Genomic DNA, 21,423 nt, shown 5'->3' with positions numbered 1-21,423 from the left:
AAATGCTGGAGGAACTCAGCAGGTTAGGCAGCATCTATGAAAACGAATAAACGGTCAACGTTTCGGGCCGAAAACCTTCTTCAGGACTGGAAAGGAAGGGAGAAGATTCAAGAATAAAAAAAAGGTGGGGAAGGGAAAGGAGGACAAGCTAGAAGATAATAGGTGAAGCCAGGGAAGTAGGAAAGGTAAAGAGCTAGAGAGGGCAGTGGACCATAGGAGAAAGGGAAAGAGGAGGGGCACAGGGGAGGTGACAGGCAGAAGAAAAGAGTTAAAAGGCCAGAGTGGGAAATAGAAGAAGAGGGAGTGGGGGAAAGTTTCTTTTACTGGAAGGAGAAATGGATGTTTATGCCATCAGGTTGGAGGCTACCCAGACAGAATATAAGGTGTTGCTCTCTACCCTGAAGGTGGCCTCATCGTGGCATGGATCAACATGTCGGAATGGGATTGGAAATTGGAATCAAAGTGTTTGCCCACTGGAAAGTTCCTCTTTTTGTGGATTGAGCAGAGGTGCTCAATGATGTGGTCCCTCAATTTATGACTCATCTTACCAAAGCGGAGGAGGTCACAATGGGAGCACTGGAGCAGCCTTCTCTCAAAGAACAGATTTCTCCCTTGCAGTGGAGGGCCAGAGTCTGCATTGCTTTGTGCTTTTTAGTCAGCTGTGCAGCTCAATCACACCCCTGTGACCGATTAACCTACTAGCCTGTGATTAACGTTAGGATTATAGCTTAACTTTATTTGTCATGGAAACTGACAGTGAAATACGTCGATTGTGTCAATGACCAGCACAGTCTGATGAGTGTCACCACGTTTCTGGCACCAACACAGCACGCTCACAACTTAACCGCACCCCGTACGTGTTTGGACTGTGGGAGGAAACCTGAGCACCCAGAGGAAACCCACACATTCACAGTGAGGGTGTACAGACTGCTTAAATCCCAGACCACCTTCGAGACAGCAGCTCTTTTCAGGTTTACAGCACAGTGTAGTGGTTAGCGTAATGCTTTTACCAGAGTCGGCACTTCATTTGCGAGTGTCGGGGGTCATTTACTGTATCCATAGCTCCTGACGCGGTCTCCTCTACATCAGCGAGACCTCGTGCAGATTGGGGGACTGCTTTGTTGAGAACCTTGGCTATGTCTGCTACTGTAGGTGGGATTTCCCAGTGGACACCTATTTTAATTCTATTTCCCAGTCCCATTCCAATATGTTGATCCCTGGCCTCTTCTGCTGCCATGATGAGGCCACCCTCAGACTGGAGGAGCAACACCTCATATTCCTCTAGGTAGCCTTCAACCTGATGGCACAAACATCGACTTCTGTAACTTCCTGTCCTCCCATTCTCCCTTTTTCCACTCCCCATTTCAGTTCCCCTCTCACCCCTTCGCTTCACCTCACCTGCCCATCATCTATCTCCCTCTAGTTCAGCTCCTACTTCCCTTTCTCCGGTGCTCTACTCTCCTCTCCTATCTTCAGCCCTTTACCTCTCCCACCTCTAACCTCTCAGCTTTTCACTTTATCACCCATCTCTCCTACCCAGCCACCCTCCGTCTCAGCTGTGACCTGCCAGCTTGTACTCCTTCTCCTGCACCAGCCCCCTTCCTTTCCAGTCCTAATGAAGAATCTCGACCAGAAATGTCGACTGTTTATTCATTTCCATAAGTGCTTCCTGACTTGTTGAGTTCCTTCTTTATTTTGTTTGTGTTGCTCTAGAATCGCAGAATTGCATAGTTTTTGGTAAAATTCTATTATTTGTTTTCCCTGTAAGTACCTGCACGATAATGAATATCAAGGTCATAATAATCTGTAATAATAAACCTGCTTTGAACTTTGAGGTAAGCCTCCAGCCAAGAGTGGTGACCTGTACCTCTGAGCGCCTGCAAGGTACAGTCGCCCTTTTCTCGTGGTCAACAGCCTCTCTTACCTGCTTGTTATTTCCTCTGGCATGGCAGGCGATTGGAAATCAGACGCTGATGGATCGAATGAAGAAAATTAAGCGGCAGCTGTCGATGACGCTCCGGGGTAGCCAGGCGTCTGAGAAATCCCTGAGTGACCTATCAGAGCAGATAAACATTGAAGAAAATAATGTCAGCGACAGTGGTGAGTTGTGTCGATTGGGAGGTTGGGTGGTGTGGTAAGGGGCATTATGTGGGGGGTTGTGAGGATTGATTGCCACAGTCTGATGACCTATGGAGAACTGTCCAGGCTTACTGTTAGCGGCTCAATATTGAGGTGAGTGGCTATATTTCCCCTTTGACCATGTCCACCCCCCCCCCCGCAGGTAAGCCCTCCCTTCCCCCCTCCACAGTAGTTGCATGCCAATAGTCCCTGCTTCCTATCAAGCCAGCTTTGTCTCTGGAAACACACAGACCGCAGATAATGGAGGGAATACCAGGCAGCATCGGTGGAGCGAGGAAACATTTCAGGAGCTCACCTTCCATCGGAGCCAGAAAACAAGGCAGACAGCAAGGGAGGAGAGGAGCGTGAGATAATGGAGGGGGTCGGGGCTCAACCTTGCAAATGGCAGGTGAGATGGGCGATGTAGATTCGTAAGTTACACCAAGTGAATGTCAACAGACAGAGAAAAGGATCAACGTTGGACTTGCGGCAAAGGAAATATTGAGATACAAGTGAGTGCTGGAAAAGCCCACAGGCCAGGCAGTACCTGTTGGGAGGGAAATGGGAGCAGATCGATGGCCTGTCATCAGAACTGGCCACTCCTGACACAAAAACTGAAGAACTGACTACCTGACGTTGCTGGGTGTAGCATTACTGTGGAGCTCACATGGAAGGTGAGCCGTGGGGCAACATCTCAGGCAAAAGGCAGGGAACTCAGAGTGGGATTGAGTCAGAGGATTAAAGTGGCAGGCAGATTGGGTTTCACGGTCGCCCCTGTGAAATGAACAGAGGCAGTCTTTAACACAGCTGCCCGATCCATATATGGCTTCTCTGTGCCGCAGGGGGGCATGACCTCGGAAGCAGAGGGCTACACCACCTCAAGTGCTCCTTGAGGCATCTTCCAGTTCCATCTCTCTCCATCACATGAGTTCCAGGGCCATTCCCAACCCTTGGACCATCCCCCCCCCCCCCCCCCCCCCCCACTCCTGCCACAGCACTGAATTAGCCCAGACTTTGTACAGATTCCAGGCATAGTCAGGCTCTGTATAAAGTGGAGCGACTTAGTGTGGAGTCACCTTTTTACCCCAGGAGACCCTACGTCCACCAAAGCAAGGTAACTGAAAGGTCAAACTGAAACTACCCCACTAGCATTCCATTTTAAGGATCCAGACAATCTAACACACCTTGTTGCTAACTGGCTGCCACCCTCACCACAAACCAGTCACTACAGGGTCCCCCTGCTTTACCCCACAGGCTCATTCAGCTTCTATCTCCCCCTCTCTCTCTCCCCGCTCTCTCCCCTCTCCCCATGTCTCTCCCCTCTCTCCCCTCCCCCTCTCTCTCCCCTCCCCTCTCTCCTCCTCCCTCCCCTTTCTCTCTCTCTCTCTCTCTTTCCCCCTCTTCCACCCCCCCGCATTAGTTCTGCACTTTCTCTTTAGTGAGAATCAGATTTATTATCACTGATACATGTTGTGAAATATGTTGATTTGCAAAAGCAGTATTGAGCAATGCATAAAAAATGCTCTAAACTGAAATGAGAAATACAGTGGTTTCCAGTTAATTGGGGAACATCAGGACCAGTATATTTTAGCCCAATTAAGCGGCTTCTCCAATTAGTGGAAAATTCATGGAATTAGGTAAAAAGCTATAAAAAAAGACAAACCACCATTTAATAGAAAAACAATTTAGGTATTAAATGAAATGAAATACAGAACAGATTAGAACACTATACAGCACTATCAACTGTGTGTTGGTTCCTGATAGTTATCAACAGAGGAATTCACCCAGTGTGTGCATTGTTCTGACTGTAAATGAACAAAATCAGCTCAGACACCTGGTGCAGATAATGGACTGCCTTCATTCAATGCTTTCGATGATTGCATCCTCCAAATCTTCATTTTCATTGTAACTTTCAAGGTGATTGCCGAAACTTTCAAATTCATCATAGATAGATAGATAGATACTTTATTCATCGCCAAGGGGAAATTCAACATTTTTCCAGTGTCCCATACACTTATTGTAGCAATACTAATTACATACAGTATTTAACAGTATAAATATGATATGCATCTAAAATCACCCTCCCAAAAAGCATTAATAAATAGCTTTTAAAAAGTTCTTAAATAGTTTACTAAAGTGCATTGAGTGGTAACTTAAGCTCAGTCCTAACCCCGGCACTTTAACATGTCTTGCCCCTGGTGGTTGAATTGTAGAGCTGAATGGCGTTGGGGAGTAATGATCTCTTCATCCTGTCTGAGGAGCATTGCATTGACAGCAACCTGCCACTGAAGCTGCTTCTCTGTCTCTGGATGGTGCTGTGCAGAGGATGTTCAGGGTTTTCCATGATTGACCGTAGCCTACTCAGCGCCCTCCGCTCTGCCACCGATGTCATACTCTCCAGTTCTGTGCCCACGACAGAGCCCACCTTCCTTACCAGCTTATTAAGACGTGAGGCGTCCCTCTTCTTAATGCTGCCTCCCCAGCATGCCACCACAAAGAAGAGGGCGCTCTCCGCAACTGACCGATAGAACATCTTCAGCATCTCACTACAAACATTGAATGACGCCAGCCTTCTGAGGAAGTACAGTCGACTCTGTGCTTTCCTGCACAGGGCATCTGTGTTGGCAGTCCAGTCTAGCTTCTCGTCTAACTGCACTCCCAGATAATTGTAGGTCTTAACCTGCTCCACACATTCTCCATTAATGATCACTGGCTCCATATGAGGCCTAGATCTCCTAAAGTCCACCACCATCTCCTTGGTCTTGGTGATATTGAGACGCAGGTAGTTTGAGTTGCACCATATCACAAAGTCCTGTTTCAGTTTCCTATGCTCTTCCTCCTGACCATTCCTGACACACCCCACTATGGCCGTGTCATCAGCGAACTTCTGCACATGGCAGGACTCCGAGTTATATTGGAAGTCTGATGTGTACAGGGTGAACAGGACCGGAGGGAGCACGGTCCCCTGCGGCGCTCCTGTGCTGCTGACCACCGTGTCAGACCTACAGTCTCCCAACCGCACATTCTGAGGTCTGTCTGTCAAGTAGGTCCTAACTTGTTGAAGTAGTGAAATCGTTTCATTTAATCTCTGGCTGTTTCTGGCATCTCCAGCCTGAATGTTTGAAACCGTGGTGAGCAAAACAGTTCTGATTGCCTTATTTCTCACCAACTATCAGTGATAAAAAATCACTGCTTTTTGAACACACGAGGCCACCGAGGCACTAAGGGTTCAGACTACCACTACTTCTGAACACAGAGTGTAAGTAACAGTGTCTAATAGCCATGCAAGTGCACACATCTGACGCTAGTTAGAAACTGTTCAGCAAGTCTCCTGAAACTGATTAAGTGGCACAGCGACCCAAATAAGTGGCTGCCCCAATTAACTGATGGCCCAATTAAATTAAAATAGTGAGTTAGTGTTTGTGGGTTCACCGTCCATTCAGAAATTATGATGGCAGACGGGAAAAAGATCTCCCTGAATTGTGGGGTGTGCATGATGGTAGCAGTGAGAAGAGGGAATGTCCTGGGTGGTGGGAGCAGAATGATGGTTGCACCTTTGTGGAGGCGTCACCTATTGAAGATGGTGATCCAGTACTGCACTGGCTTCCGATCTGGTTGTCTGAGGGTAAAGCTACGCCCCATCAAGAGGCAGGACGTAGTCAGTAACGCCAGAGGAGGGTAGCTTGGTGCATCGCCCCTGTCACCCGGATCGCTGCCGGCCCTGTCATACATACTACCTTGTTACCTTCAGGTCGAGCATCACAGTCTGGTTTTTTACCCTTTCACCTTCGTCACGCTGCCTCCACTTCCCAGCTGCGTTCCGCACGACCGATGCACAACGGTAAGGAATCAACTCTCTTCATTTTAACTCTCCTTTTTAACCTGGCGTGTTATTGTTGCTGCTGCTGTGGTTGTCTGGGTGCAGTGGTTGGTGGTGGGGGGGGGGTGTTGGTTGGGGGTACTGTCTAACTGATCGGCCGATGCAACTGCCGTGGTCTGGAAGCCGTCCCTTGCCAGGCACGTCGCGCAGTTAACAGCACGGGAGTGTGTGTGTGTGTGTGTGTGTGTGTGTGTGTGTGCCTGCAAAAGGGTGGCTCTAGGTGCCACAGCAGGGGGTAGGGTGTGCTCGGGCAGCCTTATGCCCCAACCACCCCTTTCCCACTCCATTCCACCCCACATACTGCATCCTGTAACTCTCCCTACCTGTCTCTCTCTCTTGCTCTGCTTCTCCGTGTCACTCACTCTCCCCCTCTCTCCCCCTCCCTCTCTCCCTCCCTCTCTTTCTCTTCTCTCCCTCATCCTGTCCTTTGCCCTCACCCTTTCTGCCTCTCTCCTTCACTCAGTCTCTGAGGCTTTATAAGGCATTGGTCAGACTGCATTTGGAGCATTGTGAGCAGTTTTGGGCCCCTTATCTGAGAAAGGATGTGCTGGCATTGGAGATGGTCCTGAAGAGGTTCAAGAGAATAATCCCCGGAAGGAGTTAACAGATGAGGGGACTGCATTTGCTGGAGTTTTGAAGAATGAGAGGAGATCTCATTGAAACCTGTTGAATATTGAAAGGCCTTGGCAGAGTGGATGTGGAGAGGATATTACTTATAGTGGGGGAATCTAGGACCAGAAACTACTGCCTCAGAATTGAGCCAGAGGGTGATGAATCTGTGGAATTTATTGCCACAGATGGATGTGAATTGAAATGGAGATTGATGGGTTCTTGATTAAGGGTTAAAGGGAGAAGGCAGGAGAATGAGAGAAAATAAAGTAGCTGTAATGGAATAGTGGAGCAGACAATGGGACTGATAGCCTACTTCTGCTCCTCTGCCTTATAGTCTCTCTCCCTCTCCCTCTCCCCCTTCTCTCTCCCCGTACCCCCTCACCCTTTCTCTCTCCCCCTCTTCCTCACTTTCTCTCCCTCTTCCCCCCCCCCCCCCCCCCACTCTGGTCCCAGGCAGCACTCATTGCCAATGACAGGGCACTGAATCCACAGAGTGTGGGTCGATGAAAACACACAGGCTCAGCTTTCTATACCAAACAAGACTCAGCTGTGGACTTTACAGTCACTGGTTGGAAGCATCCAAATGGAACATTGTGGTGAATTCTAGGCACATCGAGAACTTGGCGAGACTACAGATATTTTCTGAGATGCCGGGTTCTCACAAAGTCGATGGCCAGAAGGATAATGAATTCAGCGCATCACCCCCACTGGGGCCAAGGGCACCGGCAGCAGATTATCTGAGCCCCTGTCCTACAAGCTGCCCCTGTTGAAGATCCTTCCTCACCTAGGAATGAGGTTTCTGTAGCTCCTGCTGGCGTTTCACTGACTCCGGGTAGGATTTTTTGCCCTGTCCCCACTCCTCTTCCTCTCGGAGCCAGCATTGAGGCCATCCGTAGCGGAATTATGAGGGATACAGATGGTGTTTGGGCAGGTCTCTGGAGGAATGTTTTCTCTGCAGTGGGTTTTTATAATCTGGGACTCACTCTGCCCGAAAGTGTGTAGGAGGTGATTCAACAGGGTACTGCGAACTGTTTGGTGCTGTAGTGGGAAAGGGTTCAAATTCAAAGAGCTGGCACTGGGATCATGGACAGAAGGGCCTTCTGTGCAATTTCATTCTGGGACTGAGGATCCAAAGAGGCTGGTTAGATACTGCATACTCTCCCTATGTGACAGTGACACCCTTCCACTCCAATTCCTCACGTTAAATCTCACCTCCCTGGTCGTAAATACACCTGTTCATCCCTGTACAATGTAGGGAACCATAACATACTAACATTGCCAACATATCAGCCACCTAACTTACCCCAACATTCTTACTTATATTTCACTCATTCCCTCTGTCTGGCAATCTCTTCCTTGAATAGCCTGAATTTGTTTGCCCCTCTCCTTCTTGTGGATTCTGTTCTCCTTTCCCCAGTTTTGTCTCTGTCTCTAGCTGTCTTTCTACAACTCTCTCCCTCCCCATCTACCCCTCCCAATTCCCTCCTCCTCCCTCTCAGCCTCCTCTCCCTGTCTCTTCTTTCTCTCTCTCCCCTCTAACTCCCCACTCTCTCTCCCCCTTCGCCCTCTCCCCATTTCTCTCCCGCATCTCTCTCTCCTCCGTTCTGCCAGCCTCTCCCTCTCCCCATCTTTCTCTCTCTGCCTCTCCCTCTCACTCTCTCCCATTGCCCCCTCTCCCCATCACCCTTTTCACCTTCTCTCTCTCCCGTCACTCAGTCTCCATCTCTCTCTTTCTGCCTCTGTCCCTCTGTCTCTTTATCTATCTCTCTCAATCTCCCTGTCTCTATTTCTATCTCTCTCTCACCCCATTTGCCTCTGCTTGCTATCAGTGCCTGTCAGTCTCTCACCCCATGGGGGAGCATAAGGGTCCGCAGGCCGAGCTCTCTGGGCCAGCGATATTCCTGGGGTGTGACTGCTGAGTGGTGTGGGGATCGGGAATGTCCAGATGCCAAGGTTACTCTCTGTCTGAGCTGTGCTGTCCTCGTTTTGTGCTGGTGGAGTTCTGTTTCAGTAATTGCCTGCTGCATGCCTTGAATGGTTTTCAATTGGTGCTATACATTCTTTTAAACCTGCATTGTATATTTTCAGTCTACTTGTGTTTTAATTTCTTCCCTCTTTTTATTCTTTTTTCTTCCCCTTAATTTATCCCTCCCTTCTTTTGTCTCCTCTTTCTCTCTTTCTCTCTTCTTTGACCCTCCCCCCCCCACCCCAACTTGTACCCTCACCTCTCGCATGTTTCATTTCCACTTGCTTAACTGCTCTTTCGATGTGGACCCTTTTGCTGACTCTGACCTGTTGCCTTGCCCATCCTGTAATGCTGCTTTCTGCCCTCTTTCTCTCTCCCTCCTTACATTGACCTGGGCTCACTCTGCTCCACGGCACACCCTCACATTGCCTTGCTGACTGCCACATGTCTGTCCCACTCCTTCAACCTCTCACTGTCTTGGCTTACTATCTGTGCCACTTTTACATATCTGTGCTCTTGCCCATCAAACTCCCTTTCCTCTTGTTTTTCTTGTGTTAAATTGTTCACTTTTCACTCTCTCTCTCTCCCCTCCCTGTTACTCTCCTCATCTCTCACGTCTCTCTCACCTCTCCTCTCTCACTCTCTCCTTCTCTCTGTTACCCTCCTCATCTCTCATGTCTCTCTCTCTCACCTCTCCTCTCACCTGTAATCTCTCTCTTTCTCTCACAACCCCTCTCATCTTCCTCTTAAACCCCTTTCTCACTTTCTCATCCCCTCGCTTGCCTCCCTCATCTCCTATTCCATCACTCTCTTAATCCTATTTACACCCCACCCCTTCCCCTCCCCTTCATTCCTCCCCACCCTCCCTCCCTCTTCCATCCTCTCTCCCTCTCCCCTCCCCCTCCACACTTTTTCTCCCCTCTCCCGGCCCCCTTACCCACTCCCTTCATACTTCTCTCCTATCCCCTCTCCCTCTCTTTTTCTCTCCTTCTCTCCCTTTCTCTCCTTCTCCCTCTCCCATTCTGTCTCTCTTCTCTCTCCAACCCTTTCTCTTTTTCTCTCTCCCTCTCTCTCCGGTCTCTTTCTTTCTCTCTCTCTTTCTCTTTCACACTCTCCCTCTCTCTCCCTCTTTCTTTCTCTTTCTCTCTCTCTCACTCTCCTTCTCTCTCCCTGCTCTTTCTTTCTCTCTTTCCCTCTCTCTCTCCCCCTCTCTTTCTCTCCCTCTCTCTTTCTCTCTGGACCTCCTTCGCTGGGTTTAAAGAGCCCATGGTGAAGAATGGGAGGCCCCCCACGTCCCACAGCATGCACTCCTTCCTTCACCAGTACGCGGGCAGTTTCAAAAAGCCGCCTATACGGAGGCCCCACAGTGTGGTGGGCAGGAGCCTCAGCTCGCACCTTCAGAGGAATACCACGCTAGGTGATTATCCCCTCCGTCTCGATAAGTCTCGGAGCCTGTTGTCAACTGGTTAAAGGTTTCTGAACCCTTTCAAACACATCCCACTGTTTGTTAAGGTTCGCTTTGGTGAACACATGTGTTGACTTTGAAGTGCCAATTCTCTTGCGTGCTTGTCTCGAACTACCCCCCCCCCCCGCCCGGTTGTTGGTGACGCCTAACCTGGTGGCTGCTGTCATTGTGGTGGGGTGGGGTTGAAGAGTGGTGGGGCGGGGATGAAGAGGGGTGGGGTTGGGATGAAGAGTGGTGGGGTGGGGTTGAAGAGTGGTGGGGTGGGGATGAAGAGTGGTGGGGTTGGGATAAATGGTGGGGTGGGGTTGAAGAGTGAGGGGGTGGGGATGAAGAGTGGTGGGGTGGTGATGAAGAGGGGTGGGGTTGGGATGAAGAGTGGTGGGGTGGGGTTGAAGAGTGGTGGGCTGGTGATGAAGAGGGGTGGGATGGGGTTGAAGAGTGGTGGGGTGGGGATGAAGAGTGGTGGGGTGTGGTTGAAGAGTGAGGGGTGGGGATGAAGAGTGTTGGGGTTGAGATGAAGAGTGAGGGGTAGGGATGAAGAGTGGTGGGGTGGGGTTGAAGAGTGAGGGGTGGGGATGGTGGGATTGGGATGAATGGTGGGGTGGGGTTGAAGAGTGAGGGGGTGGGGATGAAGAGTGGTGGGGTGGTGATGAAGAGGGGTGGGGTTGGGATGAAGAGTGGTGGGGTGGGGTTGAAGAGTGGTGGGGTGGGGATGAAGAGTGGTGGGGTGCGGTTGAAGAGTGAGGGGTGGGGATGAAGAGTGTTGGGGTTGAGATGAAGAGTGAGGGGTAGGGATGAAGAGTGGTGGGGTGGGGTTGAAGAGTGAGGGGTGGGGATGGTGGGGTTGGGATGAATGGTGGGGTGGGGTTGAAGAGGGGGTGGGGATGAAGAGTGGTGGGGTGGTGATGAGGGGTGGGGTTGGGATGAAGAGTGGTGGGGTGGGGATGAAGAGTGAGGGGGTAGGGTTGAAGAGTGGTGGGGCAGGGATGAAGAGGGGTGGGGTGGGGTTGAAGAGTGAGGGGTGGGGATGGTGGGGTTGGGATGAATGGTGGGGTGGGGTTGAAGAGGGGGTGGGGATGAAGAGTGGTGGGGTGGTGATGAGGGGTGGGGTTGGGATGAAGAGTGGTGGGGTGGGGATGAAGAGTGAGGGGGTAGGGTTGAAGAGTGGTGGGGCAGGGATGAAGAGGGGGGGGTTGGGATGAAGAGTGAGGGGTGGGGTTGAAGAGTGAGGGGTGGGGATGAAGAATGGTGGGGTTGGGATGAAGTGTGGTGGGGCAGGGATGAAGAGTGAGGGGGTAGGGTTGAAGAGTGGTGGGGTGAGGATGAAGAGTAGTGGGGTGGAGATGAAGAGTGGTGGGGTGGGGAGGGAATTTGAAAGCTAGCAATCTTGATTTACTGGCTCAGCCCAGTCACCTCAGGGCCTCAGGAGAATGTGCGGCGGTTTGAGTCTGCGTGCAGGTAAACCAGACTCCCAAACTCCCAGCTCCATTGGCCGTGCCCTCACCCCAGCACAGCATTTTTGGTGCTAAGCAACCCAGTTCTTTCCTCCCACCCTAGGGCAGAACATAAATTGGTCATCAAGGAAGTGGGTGGGGTGGAAGGATATGGCTGCATAGTTCCAGAATGAGGCGTCGCTTGCTCATTACCCCTGACTGGAGTATAAGCTACCGTCAGCATCTCACCAGAGGCCACTGTCCTGGGCCAATAGGAAGCTTCTGTTTTCACCACACAACGTCAAACGTCTTGTAGGCGGAAGTCCTTCCTCTCCCTGGCATGAGGTCTTTGGAGCTTCAGTTGATTTTTCTGTAGCTCCGGGTTTTTATGGGATGGGATTGTTGGCCCCATGCCTCACACTCCTCCTTTCCCAGTTGGGCCTGAAGCCCATCGGGCCGTGACTGATCACTGAGGGGGGGCTGGACATCTTCCAGGGAGGCAGAATTGAACATGAAAATCATTGAAGACTACAGGCCCTCTCCCCCCACCCCTGGCAGCACATTCCACACACCCACCACCACCCCTCAACCCTCTGCCCCCACCCCTGGCAGCACATTCCACACACCCACCCTCCACCCCTCAACCCTCTCCCCCCACCAGCACATTCCACACACCCACCCTCCACCCCTCAACCCTCTCCCCCCACCAGCACATTCCTCACACCCACCCACCACCCCTCAACCCTCTCCCCCCACCAGCACATTCCACACACCCACCCTCCACCCCTCAACCATCTCCCTCCACCAGCACATTCCACACACCCACCCACCACCCCTCAACCATCTCCCTCCACCCCTGGCAGCACATTCCACACACCCACCCTCCACCCCTCAACCCTCTCCCCCCACCCCTGGCAGCACATTCCACACACCCACCCACCACCCCTCAACTCTCTCCCCCCACCCCTGGCAGCACATTCCACACACCCACCCACCACCCCTCAACCCTCTCCCCCCACCAGCACATTCCACACACCCACCCACCACCCCTCAACCCTCTCCCCCCACCCCTGGCAGCACATTCCACACACCCACCCACCACCCCTCAACCCTCTCCCCCCACCCCTGGCAGCACATTCCACACACCCATCCTCCACCCCTCAACCCTCTCCCCCCACCCCTGGCAGCACATTCCACACACCCACCCTCCACCCCTCAACCCTCTCCCCCCACCAGCACATTCCACACACCCACCCACCACCCCTCAACCCTCTCCCCCCACCAGCACATTCCACACACCCACCCACCACCCCTCAACCCTCTCCCCCCACCAGCACATTCCACACACCCACCACCACCCCTCAACCCTCTCCCCCCACCCCTGGCAGCACATTCCACACACCCACCCACCACCCCTCAACCCTCTCCCCACACCCCTGGCAGCACATTCTACACACCCACCCTCCACCCCTCAACCCTCTCCCCCCACCCCTGGCAGCACATTCCACACACCCACCCTCCACCCCTCAACCCTCTCCCCCCACCCCTGGCAGCACATTCCACACACCCACCCTCCACCCCTCAACCCTCTCCCCCCACCCCTGGCAGCACATTCCACACACCCACCCTCCATCACTCAACCCTCTCCCCCCACCCCTGGCAGCACATTCCACACACCCACCCTCCACCCCTCAACCCTCTCCCCCCACCAGCACATTCCACACACCCACCCTCCACCCCTCAACCCTCTCCCCCCACCAGCACATTCCACACACCCACCCTCCACCCCTCAACCCTCTCCCCCCACCAGCACATTCCACACACCCACCCACCACCCCTCAACCCTCTCCCCCCACCAGCACATTCCACACACCCACCCTCCACCCCTCAACCCTCTCCCCCCACCAGCACATTCCACACACCCACCCACCACCCCTCAACCCTCTCCCCCTGGCAGCACATTCCACACACCCACCCTCCACCCCTCAACCCTCTCCCCCCACCAGCACATTCCACACACCCACCCTCCACCCCTCAACCCTCTCTCCCCACCAGCACATTCCACACACCCACCCTCCACCCCTCAACCCTCTCCCCCTGGCAGCACATTCCACATACCCACCCACCACCCCTCAACCCTCTCCCCCCACCAGCACATTCCACACACCCACCCTCCACCCCTCAACCCTCTCCCCCCACCAGCACATTCCACACACCCACCCACCACCCCTCAACCCTCTCCCCCCACCAGCAGATACAATTTGGCATTAGTGGTGTTGCAGGAGTTGCCAGTCAGCATTGAACTCGACATAGGGCTGCCTCAGGGTTTCCAGCACCGGATTTTTCCCTGAATCCTTTCCCATGTGTGTGTATAGCCACAAGGCAGCGAAGTTTTCCTTCTCCTAGGTGACTACGGTTGACGAGCCCCATCTGTCCAAAGCAACTGGTATTAGGCACCAGTCATCTGACTTTGCCCCTTCCCCTGTCAGTTCCTCCGGGCTTAGTAGCTAAGGCCAGGAGCTGGACTTGGTTGTCTGAGGCTATTTGAGGCGCACACCATTGGGACCATTTAACAGGAGCTGTAGTAGACCTCTGTTAGTCTCGATAGACCATGGATTTGTGCCTTGGGCGCAAGCCTGGGCAAGTTTTTTTTATGGAAGACCGGCAGTTGCCCAAGCTGCAAGTTTCCCCTCTCCACGCCACCGATGTTGTCCAAGGGAAGGGCATTAGTACCCATACAGCTTGGCACCGGTGTCATCGCAGAGCAATGTGTGGTTTAGTGTGGGCCTGGTGTCATGTTCTATGTCCATAAGGGCATATTCTCCTGCCGTCTTCCTGTAAACTATGACGCCTTTACTAATTTGTCCTCCACAGCCGTCTTGGGCAATGAATTCCACAGATTCACCACCTTCTGGCTGAAGAAATTCGTCCTGTGTTCTAAAGGGTCATCCCACCGAAGGCTGTGCCTCTCTATCTAGGCCTTTCAATATTTGATAGGTTTCAGTTAGAGTCTTCCCCCCACTGCCACCCTGATTCTTCTAGACTCCAGTGAGTACAGTCCGAGAGCCATCAAGCACGTTTCATTCCCAGAATCGTTCTTGTGAACTTTCTCTGAGCCCTCTCCAATGCCAGCACATCTTTTCTTATATAATGGGCTCAGAATACTCCAAGTGCGGTCTAACCGATTCTCTATTAAGCCTCAGTGTTACATTATTACTTTGATATTCTAGTCCTCGCGGAATGAATACAAACCTTAACCCTAAACTCCAGCAAGTGCAGACCTAGAGCCATTAAACACTTCTAATACGTTAATCTTTGAATTCCCAGGGTCCTTCTGGTGTCCCTTTGAACCCTGTACCAGGGCATAGGAAGGTACGGGGCTCCGGTGTTATCGCTGCAGCTCGCTGTGTGTGATTGCATCGCATGTCAGCTGGCCTGCCCCTAGACCTCTCTACACCCTCCCATATGGGTGGAGCACAGGATGTCCTGGGGAGGCGGGAGATAGATGATATGGAGGAAGGAAAAGAAGTAGGTGACCCACTTAAAACAGAGTTTGAGAGACACGTCAGCAGTCATTCTGAATGCAAATCGCTGCCTGGGCTAGGATACGCATCCAGCAGCTGCTCCCCACAGGCGGTGTCTTTGCAATGCAGATTCTGGGCGCGAGCCAGTGTCCCGCCTGTCCCGCTATCTCCTCTAAAAAGCATTCTTTTCACTGGTAGAGATTGTCCATGAGGATCTGAAGATGGGCTCCGATGGGGAGAGCGACCAGGCATCTGCCACCTCCTCCGACGAGGTCCAGTCCCCGGTCCGGGTACGGATGCGCAACAACGTCCGGAAGATCTCCACTGAGGTATGGGGAGGTCAGCTGCCAGATTCCCCTCACCCCGTCCTGTCAAACAACCACAAAACAGTGGCAGTGCTAGGTACAGGATGAATCTCCCTCCACACCTTCCCAAAACACACTCACAGGATCAGTCACAGAGTGAATCTCCCTCCACACCGTCCCATCACACACTCCTGGGGTCAGACACAGAGTGAATCTCCCTCCACACTGTCCCATCACACACTCCCGGGGTCAGACCCAGTGTGAATCTCCCTCCACACCGTCCCATCACACACTCCTGGGGTCGGACACAGAGTGAATCTCCCTCCACACCATCCCATCACACAGTCCCGGGGTCAGACACAGTGAATCTCCCTCCACACCGTCCCATCACACACTCCCGGGGTCAGACACAGAGTGAATCTCCCTCCACACCGTCCCATCACACACTCACAGAGTGAAGCTCCCTCCACACCGTCCCATCACACACCCCCGGGGTCAGACCCAGTGTGAATCTCCCTCCACACCGTCCCATCACACACTCACAGAGTGAAGCTCCCTCCACACCGTCCCATCACACACTCCCGGGGTCAGACCCAGTGTGAATCTCCCTCCACACTGTCCCATCACACACTCCTGGGGTCAGTCAGAGAGTGAATCTCCCTCCACACCATCCCATCACATACTCCTGGGGTCAGACACAGAGTGAATCTCCCTCCACACCGTCCCATCACACAGTCCCGGGGTCAGACACAGTGAATCTCCCTCCACACCGTCCCATCACACACTCCCGGGGTGAGACACAGAGTGAATCTCCCTCTACACCGTCCCATCACACACTCACAGAGTGAAGCTCCCTCCACACCGTCCCATCACACACCCCCGGGGTCAGACCCAGTGTGAATCTCCCTCCACACCGTCCCATCACACACTCACAGAGTGAAGCTCCCTCCACACCGTCCCATCACACACTCCCGGGGTCAGACCCAGTGTGAATCTCCCTCCACACTGTCCCATCACACACTCCTGGGGTCAGTCAGAGAGTGAATCTCCCTCCACACCATCCCATCACATACTCCTGGGGTCAGACACAGAGTGAATCTCCCTCCACACCGTCCCATCACACAGTCCCGGGGTCAGACACAGTGAATCTCCCTCCACACCGACCCATCACACACTCCCGGGGTGAGACACAGAGTGAATCTCCCTCCACACCGTCCCATCACACACTCACAGAGTGAAGCTCCCTCCACACCGTCCCATAACACACCCCCGGCGTCAGACCCAGTGTGAATCTCCCTCCACACTGTCGCATCACACACTCCCGGGGTCAGACACAGAGTGAATCTCCCTCCACACCGTCCCATCACATACTCCCGGGGTCAGACACAGAGTGAAACCCCCTCCACACCATCCCATCACACACTCCTGGGGTCAGTCAGAGAGTGAATCTCCCTCCACACCATCCCATCACACACTCCCGGGGTCAGACACAGTGAAACCCCCTCCACACCGTCCCATCACACACTCCCGGGGTCAGACCCAGTGTGAATCTCCCTCTACACCGTCCCATCACACACTCCCAGGGTCAGACACAGAGTGAAGCTCCCTCCACACCGTCCCATAACACACTCCCGGAGTCAGACACAGATTGAAGCTCCCTCCACACCATCCTGACTCCCACTCCCAGTCATGCACAGCAGGGTTACGTACTGAGTAACTTCTGTGGTTGCTATGTTCCAATCCCAGCAACAAGCCAGTTGATTAAATGTAGGTGCTTCAGTTGGAACAGCATGCTTACCTGTCCCTGTGCTCACCAGGACATCAATAAAAGGTTGTCTCTGCCTGCGGACATCCGGCTGCCTGAGGGATACCTGGAGAAGTTTGCCATGAACAGCCCCCCCTTCGACAAACCACTCAGCCGTCGGCTACGCAGGGTCTCGCTGGTGAGTAGCTGCCTGCTGGGGACCTGCAACAATCGCTAAGAACAGCAAATCATAAACACAGGAGACTCTGCAGGTCCAGGAAATCCAGAACAACACACACAAAATACTGGAGGAACTCAGCAGGTCAGGCAGCATCTACAGAGGGGAAGAAACAGTCGACATTTTGGGCTGATGATCTTTCATCAGGACTGGAAAGAAAGAGGGCAGAAGGTGTGGAGAAGTACAAGCTGCCAGGTGATACAGTACTGTACAATGTCGTATCTCGCTAGGGTGCCTAAGACTTTTGCACAGTACTGTAGCTGAGGTAGGTGGGAGGGAAAGCGGGTAGATGAGAGGGAATGAGTTGAGAAGCCGGGAGACTGAAGAAGAAGGGATCTGTTAGGAGAGAAGAGGGAACCAGAGTGCATAGAAATTTCTTCTCTCGGGGAGTGGTGATTCTCTCCTCCTCTCTTACCATAAGAATATAAGATGTAGGAGCAGAGTTACACCATTCAGCCCATCAGTTCCCTCTGCCATTCAATCACGGTTGTGGACCACCTCCTCTCCCTACACACCTCACTGCCTCTGGACCCTTCAGCCCTATTAGTTTCCATAAACCCCCACTGTGTGTTGCCCAGTAAGAGTGAGTGTGTGTGATTGAGAGAGAGAGCTTTCCCCAGTGAAGGTATGTGTGTGAGTGTGACTGTCCTCAGTGAGGGTGTGTGTGTGTGTGGATATATGACTGTGACCCCTCCCCAGTGAGGGTGTATGTGTGAGAGAGACCATTCCCCTAGTGAAGGTCTGTATGTGTGAGTGTGACCGTCCCCCACTGAGGGTCAGTGTGTGTGTGGATATGTGACTGTGAACTGTCACGTGTGTGTGTGTGTGTGTGTGTGTGTGTGTGTGTGTGAGAGAGAGAGAGAGTCTCCCCCTGCACCCCCATCCACCTGTGAGGGTCTGTGTGTGTGTGTAAGAGAGAGAGTCAGTTCGCCCCCCCCAGCCCCGTTTCCAGTGAGGGTCTGTGTGTGTGTGTGTGTGTGTGTGTGTGTGTGTGTGTGTGTGTGTGTGTGTGTGTGTGTGTGTGTGTGTGTGTGTGTGAGTGTGAGAGAGAGACTCTCCCCCTGCACCCCCATCCACCTGTGAGGGTCTGTGTGTGTGTGTAAGAGAGAGAGTCAGTTCCCCCCCCCCCCCCAGCCCCGTTTCCAGTGAGGGTCTGTGTGTGTGTGTGAGTGTGAGAGAGAGACTGTCTCCCCCTGCACCCCCATCCACCTGTGAGGGTCTGTGTGTGTGTGTAAGAGAGAGAGTCAGTTCCCCCCCCCCCCAGCCCCGTTTCCAGTGAGGGTCTGTGTGTGTGTGTGTGTGTGAGAGAGACCATTCCCCAGTGAGGGTCTTTGTGTGTGTGTGTGTGTGTGTGAGAGAGACCATTCCCCAGTGAGGGTCTTTGTGCGCATGGATATGACTGTGACCCCTCCCCAGTGAGGATGTGTGTGAGAGAGACCATTCCCCAGTAAGGATGTGTGTGCAAGACAAAGAGAGGGAGACTGTGACCCCTCCCCTGTGAAGGTCTGTGTGAGAGAGACCATTCCCCAGTAAGGTGTCTATGTGTGTGTGTGCGTGTGTGAGAGAGAGAGACCGCCCCCCCCCCCCCCCCCCACCGTCCCACAGCAAGGGTTGATGTATGCAAGAGAGACTGTCCCCAAGTGAAGGTCAGTGTCTGTGTGTGTGTGTACGACTGTGACCCATCCCCAGTGTGTGTGTCTCACAACAGTAGAGATCGGGTTTAATCCCGACCTTGTGGAGTTCGCACGTTCTCCCTGTGAGCGTGCGGTTTTGGCCCAGCTGCTCTGTTTTCCCAGAGACACGTGGGTCACTGACTGCTAAATGGTACCTCCAGTGTGTTATCAGAGAGTATGGGAATTAACACGGTATATGTGTCAATGGGTGGTCAGTGGTCAGCACAGATTTAGCGGGCCAAAGAGCTTTTTTCTGCACTGCTTCCCTTTGACAGTGAGTTTCTGTCATCCATTTTAGGTTGGCAGTGAGAGAGGGTTATTTCAGAGATCTCAGTGTAGGTTGGACTGCTGTGAATTTGGCAGAGGATGAAGCGTTGGAGCACACTTGAAATATTGTGTTCAGTTCTGGTTGTCTCAATATAAGAAGGATTTGGAAGCTTTAGAGAGGGCTCAGAGGAGATTTGCCTGGATGCTGTTTGGATTAGAGAGCACGTCTTGGGTTGAACGACCTGGGGTTTTTCTGTTTGGAGTTATGAAGGATGAGAGGGAACTTGATAGATGTGTACAAGATGATGGAGTGGACAGAGACTCTTTCGCCAGGGTGGAGATGCCTAATATGAGGGGGCATAATTTTATGGTGAATGGAGGAAAGTATGGGGTGGGGGGGGGAATGTCAGAGGTAGATTTTACACGGAATGGTGGGTGCATGGAGCCAGTGCTTGTAGTAAAGACAGATATATTACAGTATTTAAGAGACTCCTAGACAGGCACGTGGATAACAGAAAACTGGAGGGCTATGTAGAAAGGAAGGGTTGGATTGATTGTAAAGCAGGCTAAAAGGTCGGCACAAAATTGCAGGCGGAAGGGCCTGTATTGTGCTGTAATGTTCTATGTTCTGTTTCTACTCTGTGTCGACTGAGCAAAAAAATCATTGTTGCTCAAGAGATGGAGATGTTTTGGAAGATATTCATAATATCTGGGAAGAAGTATTTGCAGCCTTCCAGCGCATTAAGGTGGATATATCTCCAGGGTCTGACAGAGTGCATCCTTGGACTTTGTGGGAGGCTGTGGAGGAAATAGCAGAGGCTCAGCCAAGATATTTGTTTCATCATTAGCCACCAGTGAAGTTCCTTCCCAAAGACTGAAGTGTGACTAGACCTTTGAGGTAATGTTAGTTTTAACCCTGGTTAAACCACACTTAGATTGTTGGGTCCACCTCATTGTAGAGACGATGTAGAAGCTTTAGAGAGGGTGCAGAGGAGATTTATAAGGATGCTGCCTGGATTAGAAAGCATGTCTTATGCAGAAAGGTTGAGTAAGTTAGGGCTTTTCTCTTCGGAGCGGAGGAGGCTGAGAGACAGCTTGGTGGGTGTGTAGAAGATGATAAGAGGTGTAGATAGAGTGGACTGCCAGTGCTTTTCCCAGGATGGCAGTGGCCAGTACTAGAAGACATGATTTCATTTGGAGGGGATGTCAGAGGCAGGTGTTTTTACACAGAGAGTGTAGTGGATGTGTGGAACATGCTGCCAGGGGTGGTGGTAGAGGCTGATACTTTAGGGACATTTAAGAAACTCTTAGATAGGCACATGGATAACAGAAAAATGTAGGGATATATATATAATAAGTAGTTAAATGTTAGATTGATCAAACTGGAGTTTATTGCCAACTGTACAAATCCATGTGTGCAGTTAAAAACTTACTTACAGCGGCTTCACAGGTCCCAAACATCAGATAAGATAACCATTCACTCATAAAGGCATACGTTACGTAAATTTGTTGTTATGCGGCAACATACATTGCAGTACATAATAAAACATTGTCAATTACAGTAAGAATTATATATTAAAAAGTTAAGTAACTAGTGCAAAAAGAAAAAGAAAGTAGTGAGGTAGTGTTTGTGGGTTCATTGTCCATTCAGAAATCTGATGGCAGAGGGGAAGAAGTTGTTCCTGAATCACTGAGTGTGCATCTTCAGGCTCCTGTACTACCTACCCAGTGGTAGCAATGAGAAGACAGCATGGCCTGGGGGATGGGAGTCTTTAATGCCTGGGTGCCATTTTGAGGCATCACTCCTTGAAGATGTCCTGGATGCTGGGGAGGCTCTCATGTAATTATCTACGGAAAAGAACACAATTAGAACAAAAAAATCTATTATTGTGTAAAGAGCTCAAAGTGTTGTTAAACTGTCGAGACGAAGGTTTTGCTGGTTGTTTCAAGAACCAAGTGGTTCTTAAAAGTTCTAAATCTTAAATCATGGAGTAGGTTAAAAGGTTGGCACAGTGTTGTGGGCCGAATGGGCCTGTACTGTGCTATGCTGTTCAATACAGCAGCCAGGCATCACTGTGATGCCACAGAGGAGATTCTCATCTCCTAAACTTGTCCCTTTCTCACCCTGCAGTCAGAAATCGGATTTGGCAAGCTGGAGACTTACGTTAAACTGGACAAGCTTGGTGAGGTAAGAGATT

The 21,423-nt window shown here is 51.9% G+C and overlaps 1 protein-coding gene across 8 annotated transcripts in view; it reads left to right on the top strand.

Annotated features, from left to right (window-relative positions):
- Nucleotides 1-21,423, top strand: part of LOC132385542 (cyclin-dependent kinase 16-like) — a 141,152-nt gene that overhangs the window by 66,285 nt on the left and 53,444 nt on the right. For 6 of the 8 annotated variants that reach the window (XM_059957683.1, XM_059957682.1, XM_059957687.1 and 3 more), the window contains exons 2-7: nucleotides 1,953-2,100; nucleotides 5,870-5,959; nucleotides 9,838-9,993; nucleotides 15,197-15,327; nucleotides 17,121-17,246; nucleotides 21,357-21,413. In XM_059957683.1, coding sequence (XP_059813666.1) covers nucleotides 1,953-2,100; nucleotides 5,870-5,959; nucleotides 9,838-9,993; nucleotides 15,197-15,327; nucleotides 17,121-17,246; nucleotides 21,357-21,413 — 708 coding nt within the window. The remainder of the gene's footprint in view (nucleotides 1-1,952; nucleotides 2,101-5,869; nucleotides 5,960-9,837; nucleotides 9,994-15,196; nucleotides 15,328-17,120; nucleotides 17,247-21,356; nucleotides 21,414-21,423) is intronic. The other 2 variants (XM_059957688.1, XM_059957690.1) reach the window with 2 other exon arrangements.

Source organism: Hypanus sabinus (assembly GCF_030144855.1).
Source record: "Hypanus sabinus isolate sHypSab1 chromosome 24 unlocalized genomic scaffold, sHypSab1.hap1 SUPER_24_unloc_8, whole genome shotgun sequence".
In the NCBI taxonomy this organism is placed as follows: Eukaryota; Metazoa; Chordata; class Chondrichthyes; order Myliobatiformes; family Dasyatidae; genus Hypanus; species Hypanus sabinus.
This window is presented reverse-complemented; position numbering and strand designations above follow the sequence as displayed.